At 34.5% G+C, this 23,932-nt stretch overlaps 3 protein-coding genes and 1 pseudogene across 3 annotated transcripts; 1 reads left to right on the top strand and 3 right to left on the bottom strand.

Moving 5' to 3' along the window:
- LOC132177207 (caffeoyl-CoA O-methyltransferase 2-like) overlaps positions 1-23,932 on the bottom strand; it is a 30,325-nt pseudogene extending 6,393 nt beyond the window's left edge.
- Positions 803-1,925, top strand: LOC132179343 (uncharacterized). The gene has a single exon (XM_059592048.1). It carries the CDS (start codon positions 835-837, stop codon positions 1,783-1,785), a length of 951 nt encoding a protein of 316 aa, XP_059448031.1. The 5' UTR covers positions 803-834; the 3' UTR covers positions 1,786-1,925.
- On the bottom strand, positions 4,844-7,256 carry LOC132179352 (TMV resistance protein N-like). The gene is made up of 2 exons (XM_059592055.1): positions 6,766-7,256; positions 4,844-5,747 (listed from the first exon to the last, which is right to left on the bottom strand). Exons 1-2 carry the CDS (start codon positions 7,254-7,256, stop codon positions 4,844-4,846), a joined length of 1,395 nt encoding a protein of 464 aa, XP_059448038.1.
- On the bottom strand, positions 10,681-12,375 carry LOC132179263 (cytochrome P450 71D9-like). Its single transcript, XM_059591954.1, has 2 exons — positions 11,421-12,375; positions 10,681-11,307 (listed from the first exon to the last, which is right to left on the bottom strand). The coding sequence occupies exons 1-2, from the start codon at positions 12,333-12,335 to the stop codon at positions 10,681-10,683; spliced, it is 1,542 nt and encodes a 513-aa protein (XP_059447937.1). The 5' UTR covers positions 12,336-12,375.

Here is a 23,932-nt window from a genome sequence, read left to right as displayed (position 1 = left end):
TTTTGACACCCACCCTTTTGACCGTTGATAAACGTCAAAAACTACACGTCAAAAACTCCTGGTCAAAAATTATCACCATTTTTGTAGTGACGCTATAATCTAATTTGCCAATGACTAGAAGTCTAAGGTCATTATCTTGTTGGATCACTCGTCATTATCTTTCATTTTCCAATTAATTTTAGTAATGAGTAACGGGTCTATTCTTCATAGTGGACTTTGTCAGATAAAGACTAATGAAAACTCCCGGGTAAGAAATAAACTTTTTTACATAGAAATTAACCAAATGTTATATGTGTCATTTCTTTAATATAGATTTTTTAAAATCTTAATATCTTTAAAACCTTTGCATGCTTAGGTTGCATAGAAGTTCCAGTTTTTTTTTGTCTTTTTGCTAGATTTTTTATTTTTTGTTTTTTGTTTTTGATTTTTTGTTTTTTTTTTTTTTCTTATCACCAACATCCGTCAATCACAATGTTTGGTTTTTTAATGAGAGGCCCTCTTGTGCTCTATCCTATCATTTAAAAAATGCATACAAGTCAATTTCTTGAAGGGAGACTTTTCCCTTGGCTAATGTAGCCAACATAGACTGACTATAATCTCCATGATATTTTGTTTTTTAATGAGAGGCCCTCTTGTGCTCTGTCCTAGCATTTAAAAAATGCATACAAGTCAATTTCTTGAAGGGAGACTTTTCCCTTTGCTAATGTAGCCAAAATAGACTGATTAAAATCTCCATGATATATATATATATATATATATATATATATATATATATATATGAGCTTTCCCTTGTGTCAAGAATATCAATCATCCTCCCTCTCTAGCTATAGCACAATGGAGTTGCATGCATGTTTTGGTTTTCTGAAAATTCTTAGAGAATCCAGCAAAATGTTTTTCCAAAATGTGAAGCTAATGGCCTCCATCACCATACTCATCCTTCTCCTCAACTCATTGCTCTTGATCTCCAACATCTTCTCCATCAAAGAAGTTGTCGGCGATTTTGCCACCAAGGCAATGTTTTTGCAGATTACTACTCCCGGTACCTCTGACTACTACAAACTTATCATTGCTTTGAAAGAAGACGCCAGATTCCTTGCTAGGGTGGAATGGATTTTCTTTCTTGCCATCTACGTCACCTCCTTATTCTCTGCTGCAACCGCAATCTCAGCATCAGGGGCAACATACAGAGGAAAAGACATGTCCATCAAAGATTTGCTTCTGGGAGTGGTGAAATCATGGAAAAGGCCTTCTATTACTTTTCTTTACATAACTCTGCTTCAGTCAGGTTACCTTTTCTTTACATGGGCAACTCTGTGTATCTTCATGCTGATGTTTGTAGGTGAAGTTTTCTTGCCTGCAATTTCCTGGATAATAATTATTCTAGCCACGGTTTTCCTCAGTTACTTAGCCATTGTTTGGACCTTAGCATTTGTGGTTTCTGTCATGGAAGAAAGATGTGGAATCGATGCACTAGGAAAGGCTGGAGAGCTAGTGAAGGGCTTGGAGATGAGTGGATTTTTTCTGAATCTTGTTTTTGGAGTAGTAGCTTCTGTTGTTTATCAGGGTTTTAGGTTGATCAATATTAATCAATCAGCAGTAATAAGACTGCTTATTGTGTTGCTTGTATCCAATTCTCTCTGCCTGCTCAAGGTGTTTGAATTGATGGCATTCACTGTCTTGTACTACGAGTGCAAGAAGAACAAGGGAGAAGAGACTGAAATTCATGGGAGCCTGGAATACACTAAAATACCTGCCACAGCACCAATTAATGCAGATATGCCATAAGAGGGGAAAGATCTATGTTCTTTGCTGTACGTGTAATAAGGCTTGGTTTGTTGTTCTTTTTTCTTCTTTTGTTTTTGCTTGGCATAATATGTGTTAATGGAAAATAATTTGTAATGCTCAAACACAAATTTTCTTCTTGATATGTGCTGTTCATATGTAAAGAAAATATAAAACCCTTTGTTCCAAAGGGTCTGTCTTTCTGCGATAGCAAAGCCAAGTGAAGCCAAGACGTATAATAGTTTATTGAAAAAGAAATGTGAACTATGTTTTAAGATCAAGCTTTTCATCTCTCTAAGTTGATTTTGAAGGCCTGATCTTACCATGTTAGACGTTTCCCATAAACCTTTGTTTGAACAAATGGGGGTGAGAATATTCAAAATAATGTGATGCACAAATTCTATATGTGAGATTTTGGTATAGGGTGAAGGACAAAGCTGAAAATTCAGCTAATGTATGAAGGTGAAATGGGTTTAATTAAACAATTTTGTGGTGTTGGTAGTAAGTAGCAATCTCATATGTCACAGAAAATGACAGAAATGGAATTTCTCATTACAATGGCTGTTCCAAATTGCAAAAAGTTAAATATTTGCTTTTTTTAATAATTAGGGTTCCGTTTATTTCGGTGTAAAATAATTTCTAAAAAATGTCAGTATTTGCTGTTAATTTTTTCCAAGCTTTTCTTTAGAATTCTTGACTAGGACTTGGTAAACAGATCCTTTTTCATGATCAACAAGTCTTTGCTATTGGTATTTAATAAAGCTAGCTTTTCTCTGGAATGCTTGACTTTTAGGACATTGCAAGACTCTGTAATTCGAGTCTTTTTCCAGGAAACTTCTTGTTGTAGACTTATTGGCCAGGAAACCTTTAGGCATATTATTGAGTACAGACCAGATAGACCTCACAAATTCATAGCCTTAAGATTTTGGATAAGTGATGCCTTAATATTCCTAGCAATTTCTTTGTCATTTTCCTTACATTTAATAATTCAAACTACTTTTTGTTTTCCTATATCAAAATACACTCCAATAGCTTCCCTTAATCATTTCTTATATCATTAAAATATTTATTTTTTTAATTATATTATATTATATATATATATATATATATATATATATATATATGAAATGAGAGATGAGAGAGAATTGTGAGATATAAGAGGAGAGAGAATCATTTTTATTTTATTTTAATAATCATAAGGATTGTAATAGTGAAACCCAAAACACTGGGTTCTATTGTAGCAATCTTAATGTTTATGGTTCATTTAAGGAGTCTGCTGTAGAATATTTTTTGTGATTTTTTAGACATATTCCTTAAATTTAGGAAACAAACTCCCTTATAAGAAGTCTGTTGAAAATGCTCTTATATCATATTATCAGGTATCCCGAAGGACTAATATGTCATATTATGGACTCCCTTGATATTATAATGAAAATAACCTCGCAGTCAGTGATCGAACTATATATTAAATATATATGTATTTTTAAGCTTAAAAACTAAGCCCACTGCCAATTGCCCGTGCACTTGTTGAGTTGTTTGAAAACCACTACCATCTTGGCTGTCTCGAAAAGTGTCCTAATTATTATGGCAATCAAGTAATCTTAACGCGCAGAGTGTTAACCATGAGTAGTCAAAAGAGTTTGTACGTTTGGAATTAAGTTAGAGAGTTTAAAATGTATTTTTAATACTTTAAAAATTGATATGTTTGATAAAAAAATTTAAAAAAGTTTTTTTTTTTTTTTTAACTTTTTTTCATTTTAAAAATTGTCAAAATACACTTTTGAGATAATAAAGTTTTTATCTGAAAGAAGAAATTATTTTTAGCTTTAAAAGCTATTTTTTCATAAACTTTTTCATCTTCTAGAATGGTTGGAGCAAGCGCACCATGTCTCCTTTAGGCAAATCTACCGGCAAATATTTTTGGGTTAACTTCACAAAGGCCTTTTAAACTTCTATGTATTTTGAGAAAACCTTCAAAATTCAAAAACTCTTAATTTCACCATTTGAAATTTTTTTTTTTTTTTTTTTTTTTTACATCTCCACACAAAAGGAGAGAGGATGATTCAAACTAGTGACCTTCGCTTTATAAGGTGTGGTTTATAGCCGATTGTGCTATCCCTTAGGGACTCACCATTTGAACTTTTAATTTGATTCAATCTACTCCTTCATCAATTTTTGGCGTTAACCCCTAATGGAGGCTATAAAAAAAATATCAAAATGCCCTCAATTTTTTCTTCTTCTTTTTTTTTTTTTTTAAATTAAGGGTAAATTTAAAATTTTATAAAATATTCAGACGTATAAAATTCATTTCATCTATTTTAAGGTCAGTTTAACGCCAAACTCTAACACATGGGGTAAATTACATCAAATTAAAAGTTCGAGAGGTGAAATTGAGAATTTTTGAACTTCGAAACATCCTCTCAAAACGCATAAAAATTCAGGGTCTTTCTCAAGTTTCCTAAGACAATGAATCAGTAGTGTGCCAGCAAAATCAAAGCATAAAAGTTGTCCACATTTTAGCACTTGCTAGAATTATTAAGCTTGCAGAGCTCAAATGGGTAGCTGAAACAGAGCTCGATAATGGCTTCGTATCACCAGGTACGCGATTCTTGCTCCATCTGAGCATTAATGGCGGAGGACGAGTTCAACTCGTTTGATTTGGGACTCGGGTGAGCTTGTAACTGGTGCGAGGCTTGTATTTGGGTGCCGGATTTTTTTTTTTTTTTAATTATTTTCAAACAATTTCTTTCTCTCAAATTTCTTGGCGTTCAAAAACAGACCAAAAATAAAATGATTTGAAATTTCCGATTTGTTACTATTTTTAATTGAATAATGATATAAGGAAAATTACAGTCTTCTTAGAGTTTTAATAAATATGATGTGATTTTTAAAATCAGTAATAGATCAAAATTTAATAATACAATGTAAAACATTATCGTAGTAAGAAGAAATAAACTAAAAAAAGAGCAAGAGCACCAAGAAAAAAAAAGGGCAAGACCAGCAAGAAAATAAGCAGCTAAGCGAAGTCCTTTCCTTGTGCGGGGCTTAGACCTTGATGGCTTTAACTAAAAAAAGAGCAAGAGCACCAGCAACAAAATAAGCAGCAAGCTAAGCGAAGCCCTTTCCTTGTGCGGGGCTTAGACCTTTTTGGCATTTCTGCTGGCAGATAACTTATTCTTTCTTGAATACTTCTGTGAGGAATTCTTTTGTAGTTATCTAATGCCTTTTTCCATTGATGTATATCTTTACCATGCAGATTTGAACCTAGCACTTCTATCGCTAGTGGAAGGCCCTCAGCATAACTTATTGCATGTTTCATCAGTTTTAGAAAATCATCGGTAGGTTTTTTTCCTTTGAAAGCATTCCAACAAAGGAGCCCAAGAGCTTCATTGTAGTCTAATTCCTTCACTTTATATATTCGATCATCAACTACTCCGTGATTAGTCAATACTTTGTTGTCTCTTGTCGTTATGATGATCCTACTTCCTAAACCAAACCAATCAACTTCTCCAACCAATTTATCTAATTGGAACAATTGATTATCCACGTCATCAAGAACAATGAGTACCCTTTTAGAGCAAAGCCTTTCCTTTATCATAGAAATTCCGTGATCAACACTATCAACCTTTACAGTATCTCTTAGGATTTTCGAAAGAAGAGTATTTTGTAGTTCGACCATATCGGAATATTGCTTAGAAGTTTCTCTAACGCTTGCAAGAAAACAACTACCTTCAAACTGAAAAGCAATCGAGTTGTAGATAGCTTTAGCAATAGTTGTCTTACCAATTCCACCCGGTCCTAAGATCCCAACCATGCGTCTATCATTCTTATCAATACTTAAGAGTGAATTAACCTTATGTACACGAGAATCTATTCCAACTGGATACTTGGCAACGTGTAAGTCTATGTGATTTACGATTCTTGATACAGTCTGAACGATTTTGTCAATAAATTTAGCTTCATTCCTACAAAATACAAATGATTAGAAACATGTAATGAGTTAAACTTTCCATATGAAAAAACATAGGAACATAAATATATGAGAAAAATATAAAAAAAGTCCCTCAAACTAAAATTTGTTTGCGATAGAGACCCACAATATTCAAAAGGTACTAAAGTAGCCTATCAAACTACCAATGTATGTCAAAAATGCGACATCTTTTTTTATATTCCTATAATATCCCTATTCTTTTAAAAACAAAATTAAAAAATTAAAAATAAACTAAACTATTTTCTAAAAAAAAAAAAAAAAAACAAAGGGCGAATAAATACAAAATATATTTTTTAGAATAAATAAAAAATTAGTCATTATAGTTAACTTAAAATACAAATCGCTCGTGCAGTATAAAAAATATGGATAAATGCAAAATCAAACCATGTGATTGCCTCAATTGACAACCACCCCCTTTCCTTTTTTTAAAAAATAAATAAATTTAAATAAATAATTTTTTAGTTTTTAAAATAATAAGGATATTATAGGAATATAAAATTAAAAAATTTTTTAAAAAAAAAAGATGTGGCCTTTTTGACACACTTTAGTAGTTTGATAGGCTACTTTAGTACATTTTGAACATCGTTGGGCTCTTTAAAAAACGACTATTAGTTTAAGGGAACATTTTTATGAAGAAAAATACTTCTTTTTAAAAAAGAAAAAATAAAAAATAAAATAAAAAATAAAAAAACCACAGAGGATGTTATTTCTTCAGAAATTTTTTTATTTTTTTTATTTAAAAATAAAATAAAAAATAAGAGAAAAGTTACACCAAAATTGTGCCTTTATCATTTCTCATACATTATTTCTATCTGTTTCTCTCCTAAATTTCTCTTTACCTTCCCAATCTCTAGTCCAAGATCTCAAATATACACCCATAGATATATGTATGCACGTATGTCCAATCTATAAGTATGTATTGTAATTGGAATCATCAGGAAAAAAATAAAAATAAAAATCTTAAATGAATGCACAAGAGTAGTAAGAAATACCCATTCCCTAAGGGCCACCCAGACAAATTGGCGACTTCTGTTAGGGCCGTCTTCCACTTCTGCACTTTGATGTCATTTTTGAACCTTTCTTCATGTTTAGCCAATGCTTCTTCAAAACTGTTCTTTTGATGTCGGACATCTGATGGGTCCAACTTGTAAAACAATGGCATAACCATTTGTCCATTTGTTTCTTTACATTCAAGGATCTTCAGAAGCTCGTCCAAGCACCATTTGGATGATGCGTAGGTTTGAGAGAATACAATGATTGAAATTCTTGATTTTTCAATAGCTTCGAGAAGTGCTGGAGAAATTTCCTCTCCGCTTCTAAGCTGATCAGCATCTATGAAAGTGTTGATTCCCTTTTGAAGCAAAGCTTGATGTAGATGGGCAGTAAAATTGTCACGAGTATCTTCACCTCTAAAACTCAAGAATACATCATAATTCCATCGATGGGTGGATGAATAAGAGGAAGAGGCTCCTTGGAAGGCCATGGAAAAAGTTATCCTCTCTCTGTGTGCGAGACCACTAGCTAGGAGAGATAATTGCCTTGCAGTTGCAGAACCAATTTAGCTCTTAAGGAGAATAGTGATGCTGTTTTACATCATTTAAAAAAACAAACAAACGGAGAAGAGAAGAGAAAACGCGTCGGTGAGTGGGTCACATGCATTAAACGAAGGATGACAATTGATAAACTTCCCCACACACAATAAAGAAGTAAAAGTCATATCAAAAAAGAAAATAAAGTAGAAAAGTAAAGTGGGGTTGAAAAACGAAGGTCACATCTTGTTCAAAAATAGGGAGTGGGACAGATCAATTTTTTTGTGTTGACGTTGACCAATTTTTTTGTGTTGACGTTGAATGTCATGTTCATGACTAATAAGCTGTTGAACTTTCTCAAGGATGAAAGAAAAGATAATCAAATAGAAAAATAAAGACATGACGGAGTAAAGAAAATAAACACAAAGTTGTGGAAATTTTCATATCCATACAACTCTTTCAAAGTTGTCTACTGCTTTATCCTTCCTCTTTCAAATTTGAGGAAGTTTTCATGTCCAGCATTCGCTAAATATATTTGGGTTGGAGTCCTTTTTATGTCTTTACAAAAATTCATTAATCTCTTATTGAAAATTTTGAGGCAAATCGCACACAGTAAATAATGCTATTTGATCCAATAATTATATTCCTCAAGCTAGTTAGCAAAGATTTGAACTATAATAAGAATTGTCTACACTGTAGAGAACCCTTTGTTCTCCCATGTTCTATAGTGTGCGAACAGAGGACTATTTCTCATCTGCAACTCGCAATACCAGCCTTAGTTGTTGCTTAAAATTGAGAAATGGTCCTCTGTTTCAGAAAATGTTTTGTGCATGCTACACACAAACAACTCCATTATCTGAAACAGAAGATTGTGCATGCTCCAAAATGGGGCAAAAAATTTTCGAGCACACCGTTTAGATCCATAGGCAACATCCATGATCAATCACGCACATGATCAAAACAAGGGTACACAAACAAGGATGATGGGTGACTTCTAGATGCCAAAAACTGACAAAAGAGTTTAACATAGATGCACTTCAAATTTCAAACTTACGATATCAATTTTGTTTTTTTGGTTTTTTTTTTTTGGGTCCACTTCTGTAGTTTCAATTTGTTAAAGAGTTAATTTAAGAAATTCTCCAGGCATGGACACACTACTTGTACTGGGTTTTAGATTTCAATTATGGGTCTAAAGGTTGGGCGGAACTAGACTATCGTTTTGGGAAGTGACGAACTAGAGCGTTCCTAATGAAGAAGACGAGTGCTTTAATGCTGGACGGAAGTCTGAAATAGTTGTTGTGCAAGGTTTTTTTTTTTTTTGAAAGCAAAACGACAATATTTAGTGGCCTTTTTTTTAATTTGATTTTTTTTTCCTAAAAGGGCATTTTAGTAACTTTGCCTCAACAAAACGATGTCGTTTTTACTTTTCCATCCATTTTGACGGTGCTGACTAACGGAGTCGCCAAATTGCAACTGGTTGGTAGTTTGGGGGGCTACTTTATTACATTTTGAACATTGGGGGGCTAAATTACAAATGACTGGTAGTTTAGGGAGTCCTTTTATATGTTTTCATAAATTTAAAATAAATTAGTGTTAATTTTTTATCGAATGATGATTTTAAAAGGCACATCAACTTTGAAGATAAAACAATGGTGTATAACATTACTCGTATTATTTGTGTGATTGAACAATGCTCACCAAATTTGGTGACCACCGTTCACACTCACCAAATTATTCAGCAAACTGGCGAGTCGGATGCGAGTACTCAAGTTGAGTAAATTGTTGATTTTTTTTAGCAGAACTCGTCTTCTTGAGCCATATTTCCGTAAGTAGTGCTAGAAAGAGAACTAGAGTCTTCCTTGTGTTTTTCCAAATGTAATGTGACTTTTAAAATCACCGATAAATCAAAATTTAATAATGATTATCTCAACGGACACCCAATACCTTTGTTCTCCTAGAGTATTCTTATTCCTTGTTCTAGCATTACTCCTTTTTACAAGATCTGATTCGTGGCAGCACCGCATCACTTGTCACGTCCGTACGCAAACTTTTCTTTGTACCATTAGCATTTTTATTTAATCAAATAGTCTTAGAAATTTTGTAATGTTCGGTCAAAGACTCGATGGACGGCACGGCACGGAATTTTCATTTGACGTTTCTGTCGGTCTATAGAAATGTCATGTTATAACTCTTTCTCTAAGCAAAAAGGCATCATTGGCAGTCCAGTTGAACTTTGGTTCAGAAAAGCCATCATCATCGTTTGAATGTATTTACATGTGAGAGCAATTCATGGTCCATACGCTTTATGAAAGCGTGTACAAGATCTTCAACATATGGAACAGGACTTAAACCACAACTTGTGACATGTTTTTTGCTCTACGGAAATTCACCAACACAGAATTCTGAACATAACCCAAATACCATAGAAGCTAATTAATGCCCCCAAGCGATTTGCATGTGCTGCATTGTTAGAATACATGCTCTCAAATCTGATTACCTAAAATCATAAAAAAAAAAAAAAAAAGGGATAAATATAAAAAAGCCCCCTAAACTACCAGCCGTTTTCGATTTAACCCCATAATATTTCAAAAGTGATAAAGTAACCTCCCAAACTACCAAACTATTGCATTTTGGCTACTCCGTTAGTCAAAACCGTCAGTTTGGACGGAAACTGCAAAACGACGTCGTTTTGTTATGGGTAAGTTACTACAATGCCCTTTTATGAAAAAATAAAAAATAAAAAATAAAAATAAAAATAAAAAAATTGGGAAAAATATAAAAAAAAATCCTCCAAACTACTAGCCGTTTTCATTTTAGCCCCCTAATGTTCAGAAAGTGATAAAGTAGCCCCCAACAAAACGACAACGTTTTGAATTTCCGTCCAAACTGACGGCTTTGACTAACGAAGTGGCCAAAATGCAATAGTTTGGTAGTTTGGGGGGCTACTTTATCACTTTTGGAACATTAAGGGGCTAAATCGAAAACGGCTGATAGTTTGGGAGGCTTTTTTATATTTTTCCCAAAAAAAAAATATTAAGAAACAACACAAAACATCCCACAAAACATGTTAACAAACAGAGTTGTTGTATGGATTAGCAGCTCATCATGCTGCTGAAGTTGTTGCAGTTAGTATGTTAGATGGAAGAGAAATGCTATACACGGGACAAATATCTTTTTTCTATCCCCAAAGTTGATGTGACATGGCCTATAACCAAAAAAATTTAACATTTCTCAAGATGGAAAGGATTAGAGTAATGGGGAAGGTGTAAAGTAGCATTAGATAGTTCTTAACTCAATTCAAATACAAAGTTGAGATCTTATTCCAACGAGATAATCATCATATATACTATATATCTATCTGAAGAAGAAATTACAAGCTTATTCAACCGGCAAGGGATTATCATGAACAGTTGGAATCAAGACCAGATCTTCCTTTCTTCCAGCTGTAGCTGAAGCAATTTCAGTCATGTCCAGATCTTCATGCTTCATTCCATTGGGAAGTGTCCAATCAAAATGGTACAAAAGCAGAGCAATTGTGTACTCAACAATGACTAGGGCAAATGTATAGCCTGGGCATACCCTCCTTCCAGCTCCAAATGGGAGATATTCAAAATTATTCCCCTTAAAGTCAATAGAGCTATCAAGGAATCTCTCAGGTTTAAAGCTCTCAGGTTCAGTCCAATATTTGGGATCTCTTGCAATTGCCCACACATTAACAAGAACTTTAGTTTTTGCAGGAATTTCATACCCATTAATTTCACACCTCTCTGTAGATTCTCTTGGAAGTAACAGAGGAGACGGTGGCCTTGCCCGCAGGGTCTCCTTAACAAGTGCCTTCAGATATTTCATCTCATTAATGGCTGTTTCATCAACCCTCCCTTTTCTATCAAACACTTCCCTCACCTCAGCTTGTGCCTTCATCATCACTTCTGGATTTTTCATCATTTCTGCCATTGCCCAAATTATGGCTATGGCTGATGTCTCACTCCCAGCAGAGAAAACGTCCTGAAAATGGAAACAAGTTTGATATAAAACATTTTAAATATTTCAAAGTTAAAAAATTTATAATGTCGATATCTCAAGCATGATATCTAGGAGCAGAAGGTGAATATAATTACCAGGATTACAGCCTTGATGTTGTTCTTGGTTAAAGAAAACTCAGTGTCACCATGCTCGTCATGAAATTTGAGGAGAACATCAATCAAATCTTCTTCCGCTGCAGCCTCCCCTGCTTTTGCTGATGTTGCCTTTGCCATATGTTCACTGATGATTCTTTCCATAATCATGTCAGCTTCCTTGTGCATTTTCTCAAGTTTAGGCCTCACCCCACTGATCACATGAAGAAGCTTAATAGAAGGAAAGAAATCTGCAATATTGAAACCTGATGCGAAATCAATGACATCCTTCACAATTTGTATGAATTTTTCTTGGTCTTCGCATTTGTTACCAAAGGCTGCCCTTGAAGTAATACCATATACTATTGAAAACACTTTGCTGGAAAGATTGACAGGGGATCCTGCTTTTGCAGCAATCCTTATCCACTCGATGAAATTTGATAGCTCTTCTTCTCTGAGTGAACGGTAAGATTCAACACGTTTTGGACTTAAAAGCTCTAGAACACAAATTTTTCGTAGCTGCCTCCAGTAATCTCCCAAGGGTGAAAAGCCAATGCTTGAACAATCATATGACAAGATCTCTGATGTCAGAACACGGGGTCTCGACGCAAAGATAGCATCATGGGTTTTCAGCACCTCTTTCGCGTACTCTGCCGATGAAACCACAACCGTCGAAACTTCTCCGAGCCGAAGCAGCATCAACGGCCCATGTTTCTTGGCCAAGTCTCTCAACGCACGATATGGTGGAGAGCCTGATAAGAAGTTGTGCATGTTTCCAAAGATGGGCATCTTCCATGGCCCTGGGGGAAGACTTGAAGAGTGGTGGGTTTTGAAGCTCTTCCCTAAGATATTCAGAACCATGAACATAAACAGCAAGAAGGAGAAAAGGATTGGGAATGATAAGACCTGGAGCTCCATGAGAAGAAATCTCTATAGAAAATACCACAACCTCTCTACTCTGTCTCCTACTTCTATTGTCTTGCTTGGAATGTTATGCAGTGTATACGTATTTATAGCAAAATTGATTTTATATAGATCGTTAGATGCACAAACTTTTGATCGGGACCATAAAATGTATATAGGGAGTACTAGTTTAGTCATTAGAGGGATAAGACCACAACACCTTTAAATATAGGGTGAGAAATGTTATTTAATAGACTCTTATACTACTGCCATACAACTATAATGATGTGACAATAAAATCTACCAAACATTTTTTTTTTCAATTATAATAACGAAGAATGGTTCTACGCTATCAACACGAAGCAATAACGCGATTTTTTTTTTATTATTGAGTTATTATTATTATTATTTTCGAAAAAAAAGAAAAAAAAAAAAAAAAAATTAGCCTGGCGTGCTTCACTGTTGAAGCACGCCGGCGTGCTCTGAATCACGTTTCAATTATAAGCCATCATTGATTCAATGACTGGTTTTTACGGCCACATCATCATAGTTGTACGGTAATAGTATGAAAATCTACTAAATATCCACACAAAAAAAGTCAAGATGTTTATAGTTTATTTAATGCATATTAAAGAACTTCATATGTCAAGAACACTTTTTCAACTTTTATGCAACATGCGAAGTGGGAACATTTTTTTGAAACAAAGAATAAAAATGGTTTTCCAAAACACGTTAACAAATGGTGAATAAGTCTAACCGTCTAAGTCCTGTAATAGAATAAAACTCCTAAATAGTAGCAATACAATTAAGGCTCTTTCTAGAATAAAATAAATGTTTGACGCCCTAACTATGATAAAAATATTAGTCAATATATGTTATTAAGACCCAATATATATATATATATATATATATATATATATATATATTGCCAGTTGAAAGATGGAAAAAATTTCAATGCCCAAGAGAGAGAAATATTATTTTGCATTTTCCTAGCTGACGTGGTAATGATTCACCACTTGTTCAAAAAGCTGAAGTTGGCAGCAAAAAGTAAATTTAATCATTTAATCAAATACTTTAACAAAGACAACGTTTCTCTTGGATGCTAGAAGTGCAAGTTGATTCATTCTGCTGATCTGATCCATGTCCACTACACTACCTAGTATGAATCCAAAAAGCCTTCTACTCCCCCACAGAAAATAGCAAACAAATATATTCAAGAGAAAATTTTGACAAAAATCTGTCAGAATATATGAACAAAAGACATATTTTAGATTATTTGTTTTCTTTCTCCGATCAAATCTGGGTGGAAAATCTAATTACCAGCTAGTTGTCACAGTTGTAATGAAGAATTTTGAACCGTTTGTGTCAGGAGCATTTTCCATTGACAGAAGCCCGTACACAGTAAAAAGAAAAAACAGAGGCCAGGAATGTTAGTGTGGTTGAATACATAATCTTTTCCATCTTTTTGTTTAGGGTCATTAGATACTTAACATATTTGGGAGGTTACGTCACTTCCTTTTGGTCATTGTTTTAACATTTACATTTAACTGAGTTGTTCAAAAAGTTTTTTTTTTTTTAATAGAATTGGCTTGAAATGCTGATGAAAAGGCAAGGCAAGATATATTTAAAGCTAGGTTGGTTGGTCATTGCTTAAAAGATCAGCACAAAAATTCTGTGTCTTCATTTTACCTCAACTATTAGTGTTCTTTATTTCACTAAGTACTGTGAGTGTTGTGTCCCACATTGAGAAAATATAAAAATAGAAGAGTGCTTAATATACCTAAGTAGACCTTAACCCATTAGCTTAGGCTTTTAAGCTAGAGTTGTGTTCAATTATGTATATTAATGTACTCTTGGTAAAAACCCCATAACTACTTTATCTCCCAACAAATGGTATCAAAGCCATGGTTACCTTCCTGGGACGGGTGTCTGGACGCGTCGGGTTTAGAGTTGTGTTTCCATCCGCAACTCTTAACGTGAGACACTCTTGGAAATATAAAAAGACTCACAAGCAAGGGAGAGTTGGGTCAATGTGAAGAGACTCACAAGTGAAGGGGAGATTGTTGTAAATGCACTTGTGAGTGTTATGTCCCACATTGAGAAAATATAAATAGAAAAGAGTGCTTAATATACCTAAGTGGACCTTAGCCCATTAGCTTAGACTTTTGGGCTAGAATTGTGTTCAATTATGTATATTAATGTACTCTTGATAAAAACTCCATAACGACTTTATCTCTCAACATATGTTGGAACAAGTGGGTCATATTCTATTACTGGCCCATTGAGTATAATTAGTTTATGTGAGCTTGGGACAAATCAATTGTGGGGGGTATTTTGGGGTTTTCTAAAATATTACAATTAGGGTTTTCCTATAAATATGTTATTTTGTAACCCTAAATCATTGAATAGTAAAATATAGCCGCACTTTCTCCTGTGGACGTAGGCACATTGCCGAACCACGTAAATCTGTGTCTCAACTAACTCTTTTCGATTCCATATTATCATCATTGTTGTGCACGGTAACAACAATTAGTATCAGAGCCTAGTTTTACGATGGTTGAGACTAGCACATCTTCTAAGAAATTCGACATGATGAAGTTCGATGGATCCAGTAATTTCGGGTTATGGCAGAGACGTATTAATGATTTGTTGGTGCAACAAGGGAACAAGTGGGTCATATTCTATTACTGGCCCATTGGGTGTAATTAGTTTATGTGAGCTTGGGACAAATATATTGTGGGGGGTATTTTGGGGTTTTCTAAAATATTACAATTAGGGTTTTCCTATAAATATGTTATTTTGTAACCCTAAATCATTGAATAGTAAAATATAGCCGCACTTTCTCCTGTGGACGTAGGCACATTGCCGAACCACGTAAATCTGTGTCTCAACTAACTCTTTTCGATTCCATATTATCATCATTGTTGTGCACGGTAACAACAATTAGTATCAGAGCCTAGTTTTACGATGGTTGAGACTAGCACATCTTCTAAGAAATTCGACATGATGAAGTTCGATGGATCCAGTAATTTCGGGTTATGGCAGAGACGTGTCAATGATTTGTTGGTGCAACAAGGGATGGTGAAGGCATTATATAGGACGAAACTAGAAGGGATGGCGAACATAGATTGGAAGGAACTTGAGGCTAAGGCGGTGGCTACTATTCGGCTTTGTTTGGGGGATGACCTGATGTATCATTTTATGGACGAAGAATCTCTGGCGGCAGTTTGGTTGAAACTGGAAAGTCGATATATGTCAAAGTCGTTGACGAACAAGCTCTATCTAAAGTAGCGGTTGTACGGCTTGAAGATGGCAGAGGGCCCAGATCTGAGCCAGCACATCAACGTGTTCAATCAAGTAATCGGCGATTTGAAGAGGGTTGATGTGAAGTTCAAAGATGAAGAGGCATTGATGCTATTGAATTCACTCCCAACTTCTCCTACGTATGAGAATTTAGTTACAACTCTAACATGGGGGAAGGAGTCCTTGGAGTTAGACGACGTTACAGGAGCCCTGTTGGCTTTTCATCAAAGGAAGAAAAACATTGATGAAAATTCTCAAGGAGAAGGGCTAGTTGTAAAGGGTAACTATGAGTGTGGAAAAAGTAGTAACAATGGTGGTTCGAATAGCAAAAATTCTTAGTCAAAGTACAGGAAGAGGAAGGACATCAATTGCTATAAGTGTGGGAAGAAATGGCACATAAAGCGGGACTGTCCAGACCGGAAGAAGAATAAGGACGACGAGAATGAAGGTTCCTTAAGGTCTGTGAACGTAGTGAAAGAAAATTCAGACGATGCAGATGGTGATATGCTTTCTGTTGCATCAAATTCAGAGCATTCTGTGGATTCTTGGATTCTGGACTCAGCATGTTTGTTTCTTATGACGTCCAACAAAGATTGGTTTGACACCTATAGGTCAGTTAATTCTGGTATAGTTACTATGGGTAATGGTGCAAATTGCAAAATTACTGGCATATGTAATATTAGAATTAAGATGTTTGATGGTGTGGTTAGAACGTCATGTAGTGTAAGACATGTACTAGATGTAGAAAAGAATCTGATTTCATTAGATACCTTAGACTCAAACGGCTATGGTTATAAGTCTAAAAGTGGAGTAATGAAGATGACTGAGGGTGCGATGGTAGTGATGAAGGGGCAGAAAAGTTCAAAGAATATCTATAAACTGTTGGTTAGTATAATTGTAGGTGAAATTGCCTCTGTGGAGTCTGAGTTCGATTGTACTGTTTTGTTGCATATGCGGTTGGGTTATGAGTGAGCGGGCCATGTTAAAGCTTCATAAGAGAAATCTGTTGAAGGGTGTTAAAATGTGCAAGCTTGATTTTTGTAAGTTCTATGTTATAGGGAAGTAGAATCGAGTACAATTCAAGACATCCACACACATGACAGATGGCATTCTGGACTATGTTCATTATGATGTTTGAGCACCAATGAGGACAGCGTCATGGGGAGGACATATGTATTTCGTGATCTTTATTGATGATTTCTCTAGAAAGGTTTGGGTGTACTTCATTCGGCACAAATCAAAAACGTTTGCCAAGTTCAAGTTATGGAAAGCTGAAGTGGAGAACTAGACTGGGAAAAAGGTTAAGTGTCTTATGACAGATAATGGAACTGAGTACACAAGTGACAAGTTTAGGGATTTCTGTGAGCAGCATGGCATAAAGAGACATTTCACAGTACACAAGACACCACAGTAAAATGGTATGGTGGAAAGGATGAACAGGTTTATTGCAGAGAGAGCACGATGTCTTAGGTTGAATGCTGGACTTGTAGAGAGAGCACAATGTCTTAGGTTGAATGCTAGACTTGCAAAGATTTTTTGGGCAGATGCAGTGAGTATGAGATGCTACTTGATCAACAGGTCATCGAGGGTAGCACTAAATGGGAAAGTTGCAGAGGAGGTGTGGACAGGTAATGAGGTAGATTTCTCTAGTTTGAGAGTATTTGATTGTCCAGCCTATGTGCACATACCTAGTGAAAAATGGTCAAAACTTGATCCGAAGTCTACACAGTGTGTCTTTCTTGGATATGGGAAAGGGGTTAAAGGTTACAATTTTTGGGATCCGAAGGCAAACAAAACGGTGATCAGTAGAGACGTGATATTTGATGAAAATTTCATGTTGAAGAGTACTCAGGGTAAAGAGTAGCAAGTGCCAGAAAGCAGTAGCAGTGATAAGCAGGTGGTACAAGTGGAGTTAGAAACTCATGTGCAAGAGAACACTTCTCAGGATACAGAAACCTCTACTTCAGGAGTTAAGGGGCATCACACTATAGCCACAGACAGGCCTAGACGCACTATCAGTCCACCAACCAAGTACGGTTTTAAAGGCATGGTTTTTTATGCTCTTGTCATCAGCAGCGGAGATCCTACTACTTTTCAAGAGGCTATCAATAGCCAAGAGAAGAGCAGATGGGTGGGTGCTATGGTGGAAGAGATGGAGTCTCTTCATAAAAACCAGACGTGGGATTTGGTGGAGCTTCCAGAGAGGAAGAGGGCGATATGGTGCAAATGGGTGTTCAAGAAAAATGAAACAATATCAGAAAAGTGGGGAGAAAAGTTCAAGGCTTGCCTAGTAGCAAAGGGTTACTCACAGCAGAATGGGGTTGATTATGAGTAAATATTTTCCTCAATGGTCAAACATACTTCCATCATAGCGGTATTGGTGTTGGTAGCTCATTATGACATGGCATTAGAGTAGATGGATGTGAAGACAGTTTTTCTCCATGGTGATTTGGAGGAGTAGATTTACATGGAGCAGCCAGAAGGTTTAGGGTCCCCATAACGAACCTAGCTAGGTAGATGTTATAGAACAACCTTATAAAATAACCCAGCTAGAATTATTTTGTTTAGGGTCTCCACCAAACAAAATGTTTAAATTTGGATCGAGTATATTTTTTTGGTTTTTCAAGATTAATTATATTAGATAAGTGTTAAAAATGCACACTTTGGTACTATCCCATTATATAACAAATTCATATCCATGAATAATACTGGATATATTTGTTAATTAAATAATTAACCTAGTTTTGTTTTATTTTAGGGTCCCCATATATAAAGCAAATGGTGAATGCAGTATTGAGTCAAAAAAATGACCCAATCTAGAATTCAAATTGCATACAGAATTGAAAACAGGAATAGAAACTGGTTTTATTTGAGCAGAATTGAAATCTAAAACAGGAACACTTGAAACATTGAGACCTTCCAAGTTATGTAGTATTAAGTGATACAATCCACCAACTTCCTTACCCTGCCCAATTGTCCTCCAGCCTAACAGTTGCTGAATAAAGCAGAATTGAGACAAACAAATTAAGCAACAGTAAAAGACTTTAACCAATTTACTAACAGAGATCAAGTTAAAAGAAAAGGATGGAACACATAAGGCATTTGTCAGAGTCGAAGTTGCAGAAATCTTAACATTGCCAATATGTGTAACAATAGCAAATTACCATTTGGTTAGGGGTGTCAATACGGTTACGGTTAGCGGTTATTGCAATTATTGGCAATAACCGCTTTAGCGGTTAGTAAATTTCACTAACCGCAACCATTAACAGCGTAGCGGTTAGTGGTTAGTTACTAACCGCCGGTTAGCAGTTAGTAAAATAGGTAACCATCCGCTAACTGCTTTTTCAAAATTGGGCTTTTTTGGCTTTTTTTTAGGCCTTTTTGGGCTTTTTTTTTTTTTTTTTTTTCACTATAGCATTTTTTATCTTCATTTGTTTTTTTTTTGTATTTTTAGTGTCTTCTTAAGCCCAATTGCTATAAAAAGAGCCCATATTGAAAAATCAAAAATATTTTACCCCAAATTTACATTTACTTGTATTTTTTTAAAAAAAAATCATTAAATATTAAATCATAACTCGTTAACTTATGTCAAAAAAAAAAAAAAATCAACACAACATATAAAAAAAGTTCAACACAACTGTCACAACATATAAAAAAAATATATAAAAAAAGTTCAACACAACATGTAAAAGAAGTTCAAATAAAACATATGATATATATGATTATATGTCATATTATATATGATTATATGTATTATTTATTATTATATAATCATATGATTTAATGATCAATTCATCATATGATATAATCATATCAATTATAGTGATAATATTACTAAAATTAGAATGATAATACATTAATACTTCAATTGTGTTTATAAGTAACACATTATTTAATCCAATGTCAATTACTTAATTTGATATTATACGAATCACATTATCATTGTACATTAATAATATGATTCACTTGAATAAAGTATTTGAATTGTCATTGAATCATATGATTAAGTATTGATATTATACATTTATATTATTCATATGCATATATGTATAATTATAATTTATAACATATATAGACTTATAAGTTTATAACATACATTGGAACTAAGTCTCTAGGTACTTAATTGTTGTATTAGTATGAATTGGTATACTTATGACTTATGTCATATTATATATGTATAATTTGTTATTATATAATCATATAAATTAGAATGATAATACATTAATACTTCAATTGTGGTTATAAGTAACACATTATTGAATCTAATGCCAATTACTTAATTTGATATTATACGAATCACATTATCATTGTACATTAATAATATGATTAACTTGAATAAAGTATTTGAATTGTCATTGAATCATATGATTAAGTATTGATCTTATACATTTATATTATTCATATGCATATATGTATAATTATAATTTATAACATATATAGACTTGTAAGTTTATAACATACATTGGAACTAAGTCTCTAGATACTTAATTGTCGTATTAGTATGAATTGGTATACTTATGAGTTATGTCATATTATATATGTATAATTTGTTATTATATAATCAAATGATTTAATGATCAATTGATCATGAAATATAATCATATAAATTATACTGATAATATATTAATACTCAAATTGTGATTTAATTATCTAAAAAAAATTGTGATTTAATGATCAAGTGATTATATTATATGTATAAATATTATTATAATTATAATTATAAAAATATATTATATAAAAAGGCGGTTAGCAGTTAGCGGTTACGGTTAGTAAACCCAATAACCTTTAACTACTAACCGCTAGGCGGTTATAGCGGTTAGGCGGTTAGCGGTTAATATGGTTAAGCGGTTAAGCAGTTAGCGGTTAACGGTTATAACGGTTAGCGGTTAGCAAACAGTTTCTAACCACCCGCATTGACACCCCTACATTTGGTAATTTGACTTGCTTAGAAACAATTGAAGTAATTGTGGTGAAAAAAGAAACTGAGCAGACTATATGATCTATTGCACCTATGTCAATGATCCACGGATACTTAGCTGCATTCTTAATAGCTAATTGAAAAAGGGAACTTGAAGAAAAAACATAATGTTTATCTTCGAGAGTAGATGTGTGGACAGATGATTGAAAACAAAAGGAATGAGAAGTATTACCTGCCATCTCAGAGAACAAATGATCCTGGTTACCATTGCAACAGTTTGAGCAGAGGAAACATCATCAGCAGCTTTAGACCTGAGCAAGTTCAGTATCTGCTGGCATTGTTCAGAGGTGATTGGAAGTTGTGGCAAAGGAGAATCAGAAACCTGATTTGCTGATGGAACATACTTCCCTTTTGTGAGCTTGTACCCTGTAGGATATCCGTGCAGCTTATAACATTTCTCAACTGTGTGACCAAGAAGGCCACAGTGAGTGCAGAGTGGGCGCTCCTTGCGAGGATACTGTGTCCTTGAACCTTGATATCGTGATGAAGAAGGTGGAGTATACTTAGTCGCCATTGCAGCTGGAGTATGAGTTAAAGGAGCAAAGAAAGTGGAAGTGATCTCTCTTTGACGCTCTTCTTGCACAACCATTGAGAAAATTTTATTGATGGAAGACAGGATCCATGAGCAGAATTTGACCTCGGATGTGGGAGAAGGACTCATTGAGTCCCATCAGGAATTGAAACACATATTCACGATGTTGATATTCAGGAAAAGTTCGTGAAGTGCCTCAAGAACACAAAGGCATGGGCGATAATTGTTCAATTCATCCCAAAAACCTTTGAGAGAAGTATAGTAGGAACTCACTGAGTTGTTGCTCTGAGAAAGAGCAGAAATGGCCTTCTGCAGCTGGAAGATACGAGATCCATTGGACTGTGAAAAACGCTCCTTGGTGTCATTCCACATCTCTTGAACAGACTCAATGTAGATGATGCTGGAGGATATCTCTTGAGAAACAGACTTGAGAATCCACGAGAGCACCATATTATTGCACATATCCCATGCAAAATATTCAAGAGGCTGGTTTCTCCAAAGAACCATCAATGAAACCAAGTTTATTCTTGGTAGAAAGTGCCATGGGCATGGATCTCTTCCACGTATGGTAATTGTTTCCAACCAAAGGTTGTGAAAACAAGCAAAGTCCCTGGACTATCTCCATGATGGAGATAGAAAGGACTGGAAAACTCTACAGCTGAGGGCGCAAAGTTTGGTGGAACAGTGTCCACAGAATTAACACCAACAACAGGGGCGTTAACAGAGGTATTAACAGGAATCGAAGGCATTGTTCAAAGAACAAGAAAATTGAATGAAGACAGAAGATTGAAACGAAAGAAAACAATGGAAAACAGAGAACAAAGGAAGATAGAAGGAAAATCAAGCGGAAAGAAAAGAGAAACAAGTAAGAAATATGATGAGCAGTACCTGCTCTGTTACCATTTCACAAAACAGAGTGGTGTACAAGATACAAATGCAGACAGCCTAGAGAGAGAACTATGGAAGCTTTAGATCATTTGCATTGAATGAATAATAATACAAGAGTTCAGTATTTACACTACTCATTTACAAAGGAGGAAGATCGACTAATCAACTAACAGCTTTAGTCAACAAACTATCTAACTAATCAACTGAATAAACACTTCTAACCACCTTAACAGACTTGCTCCAGCTCATTCATACACGTGTTAAACATTTCCAGCTCATTCATACACGTGTTAAACATTCTCCTAATTTAGCTCAACTAATCCAGCTTAACTTCTGCTATGGCCGAGACTTGGATTAGGTTTTCCGCGAAATGAAAAGGAGAGAATTTTGAAATGAGAGGGAATAGGAGTTGACTTTCAAATACAAAGGCCACGTTCAAGCACGAAACAGCCCTCCACATAGTGCATTGTAACTGTCCATTTTATGTTAATGCATCCTAACTGTCCATATTTGTCAACTGGTTTGCTGTCGCTTACTTTCCCAAAGATTCCTTCCGTACTCATAATTATTCTATGGTGTTGCCGTGGAATTAGGATTCTTAAAAAATATCCGGTTAATTATAATGAAGGTGTATTTTTATTTTCTCAAAAAGTAAAAAAAAAAAACAAAACAAAACAAAAACAAAAATACCCCACAACGTGGGTGTTGTTGACCTCCAACACGAACTGCCTATAATATTGAGGTACTCAGGAGTGGCGCATCAGCAAATGTAGCCATACAGCTGTTCCATAGGGTGTTGTCATAGCCGATTAGACCCTCGACCTTCACAAGCTCAATCAACCTCTTATGGTAGTTAAGGTAGTTGTTCTTGTTAGCGTCCATAGATATAAAATCAAATGTACTGTGGTTCTTGTCATGTGGTTCAACCATTCAAGACACATATTTTAGATTTATAAAATTTTATAAAAATAATTGTTGGAATATTAATTAAATAATTAAATTTAAATTTTTTTGTTATCATTTTTTATGGTCCACCCATAAAATCAAGATTCACAACACATTTTAGTTTTAGAAATTAAAAAAAAAAAAAATGTTAGTATAATAAGCTTTTAGAAAAATTAATAATTTAATATAGTATCAAGAAACAATATATGAAAACAGGAGAAAAAAATATTTATAATATTAATTAAATAATTAAATTTACTTTTTATATTCACTATTTTGTTAATTTATGAAATTTTCATGCTTACAAAAAATGAAGCAAGTAGTTGATTTAATGGTTTTATTAGATTCAATTCAAGCAAATTTGGATTTATGCATTGGTTTTTCGAGTATTTTCTTATTCAAGCTCTTTCCAATTTTTTTTTTTTTTTTTCTCTTCCACCAAAAAATACGCATCTCTTGCATAAAGACAACTAATCATGACAACCCTTTATTCTATCTTACTTTATGGAATTTGTGTAGAGCTACTAAAGGTTTGTCAGGTGTGCTCTTTTTTTTTTTTTTTTTTTTTTTTTTTTTTTTAAATAAACGGGGAATTTGAGGCTTCGTTTCAACTAGATTTTCAGGAAACTATGCAAAGCGCTCCCTCTATACGGGTGCCTGCTCCAAGAAATTGTTTGCACTTAAAAAAAGTTGAACCTTAGACTTGATACTTCATTAAACACCACAATCAAGTGACTTATCAGTCAAACCAACCAATTGGGGTTTAATGTGTGCCTTTTTGTTTCCAAAAAATGAAAGTTTATAGGAAAAACAAGGTAATGGGTGTGAAAATTTTACATCTTCAACCAACTGGTCAAGAACTGGGAGAGCAGGGCCTTCTCTAAAGTCAATCTTGTGAGCAACACCAGCTTTCTCAATGATAGGCAGGACAAGCTCGTAGTGTTCTATGTTGACATCCATGGCCAA

Source organism: Corylus avellana, chromosome ca4 (assembly GCF_901000735.1).
Source record: "Corylus avellana chromosome ca4, CavTom2PMs-1.0".
NCBI lineage: Eukaryota > Viridiplantae > Streptophyta > Magnoliopsida > Fagales > Betulaceae > Corylus > Corylus avellana.
This window is presented reverse-complemented; position numbering and strand designations above follow the sequence as displayed.

Excerpts from the sequence above, each read along its gene's own strand:
- LOC132179343 (XM_059592048.1), top strand. The coding sequence starts at position 835 with ATGGAGTTGCATGCATGTTTTGGTTTTCTGAAAATTCTTAGAGAATCC.
- LOC132179352 (XM_059592055.1), bottom strand. The coding sequence starts at position 7,256 with ATGGCCTTCCAAGGAGCCTCTTCCTCTTATTCATCCACCCATCGATGG. Across the intron at positions 5,748-6,765 it reads GGGTGGCCCTTAGGGAATGG|GAATGAAGCTAAATTTATTG; the intron begins GTATTTCTTACT and ends TGTATTTTGTAG.
- LOC132179263 (XM_059591954.1), bottom strand. The coding sequence starts at position 12,335 with ATGGAGCTCCAGGTCTTATCATTCCCAATCCTTTTCTCCTTCTTGCTG. Across the intron at positions 11,308-11,420 it reads ACATCAAGGCTGTAATCCTG|GACGTTTTCTCTGCTGGGAG; the intron begins GTAATTATATTC and ends TTCCATTTTCAG.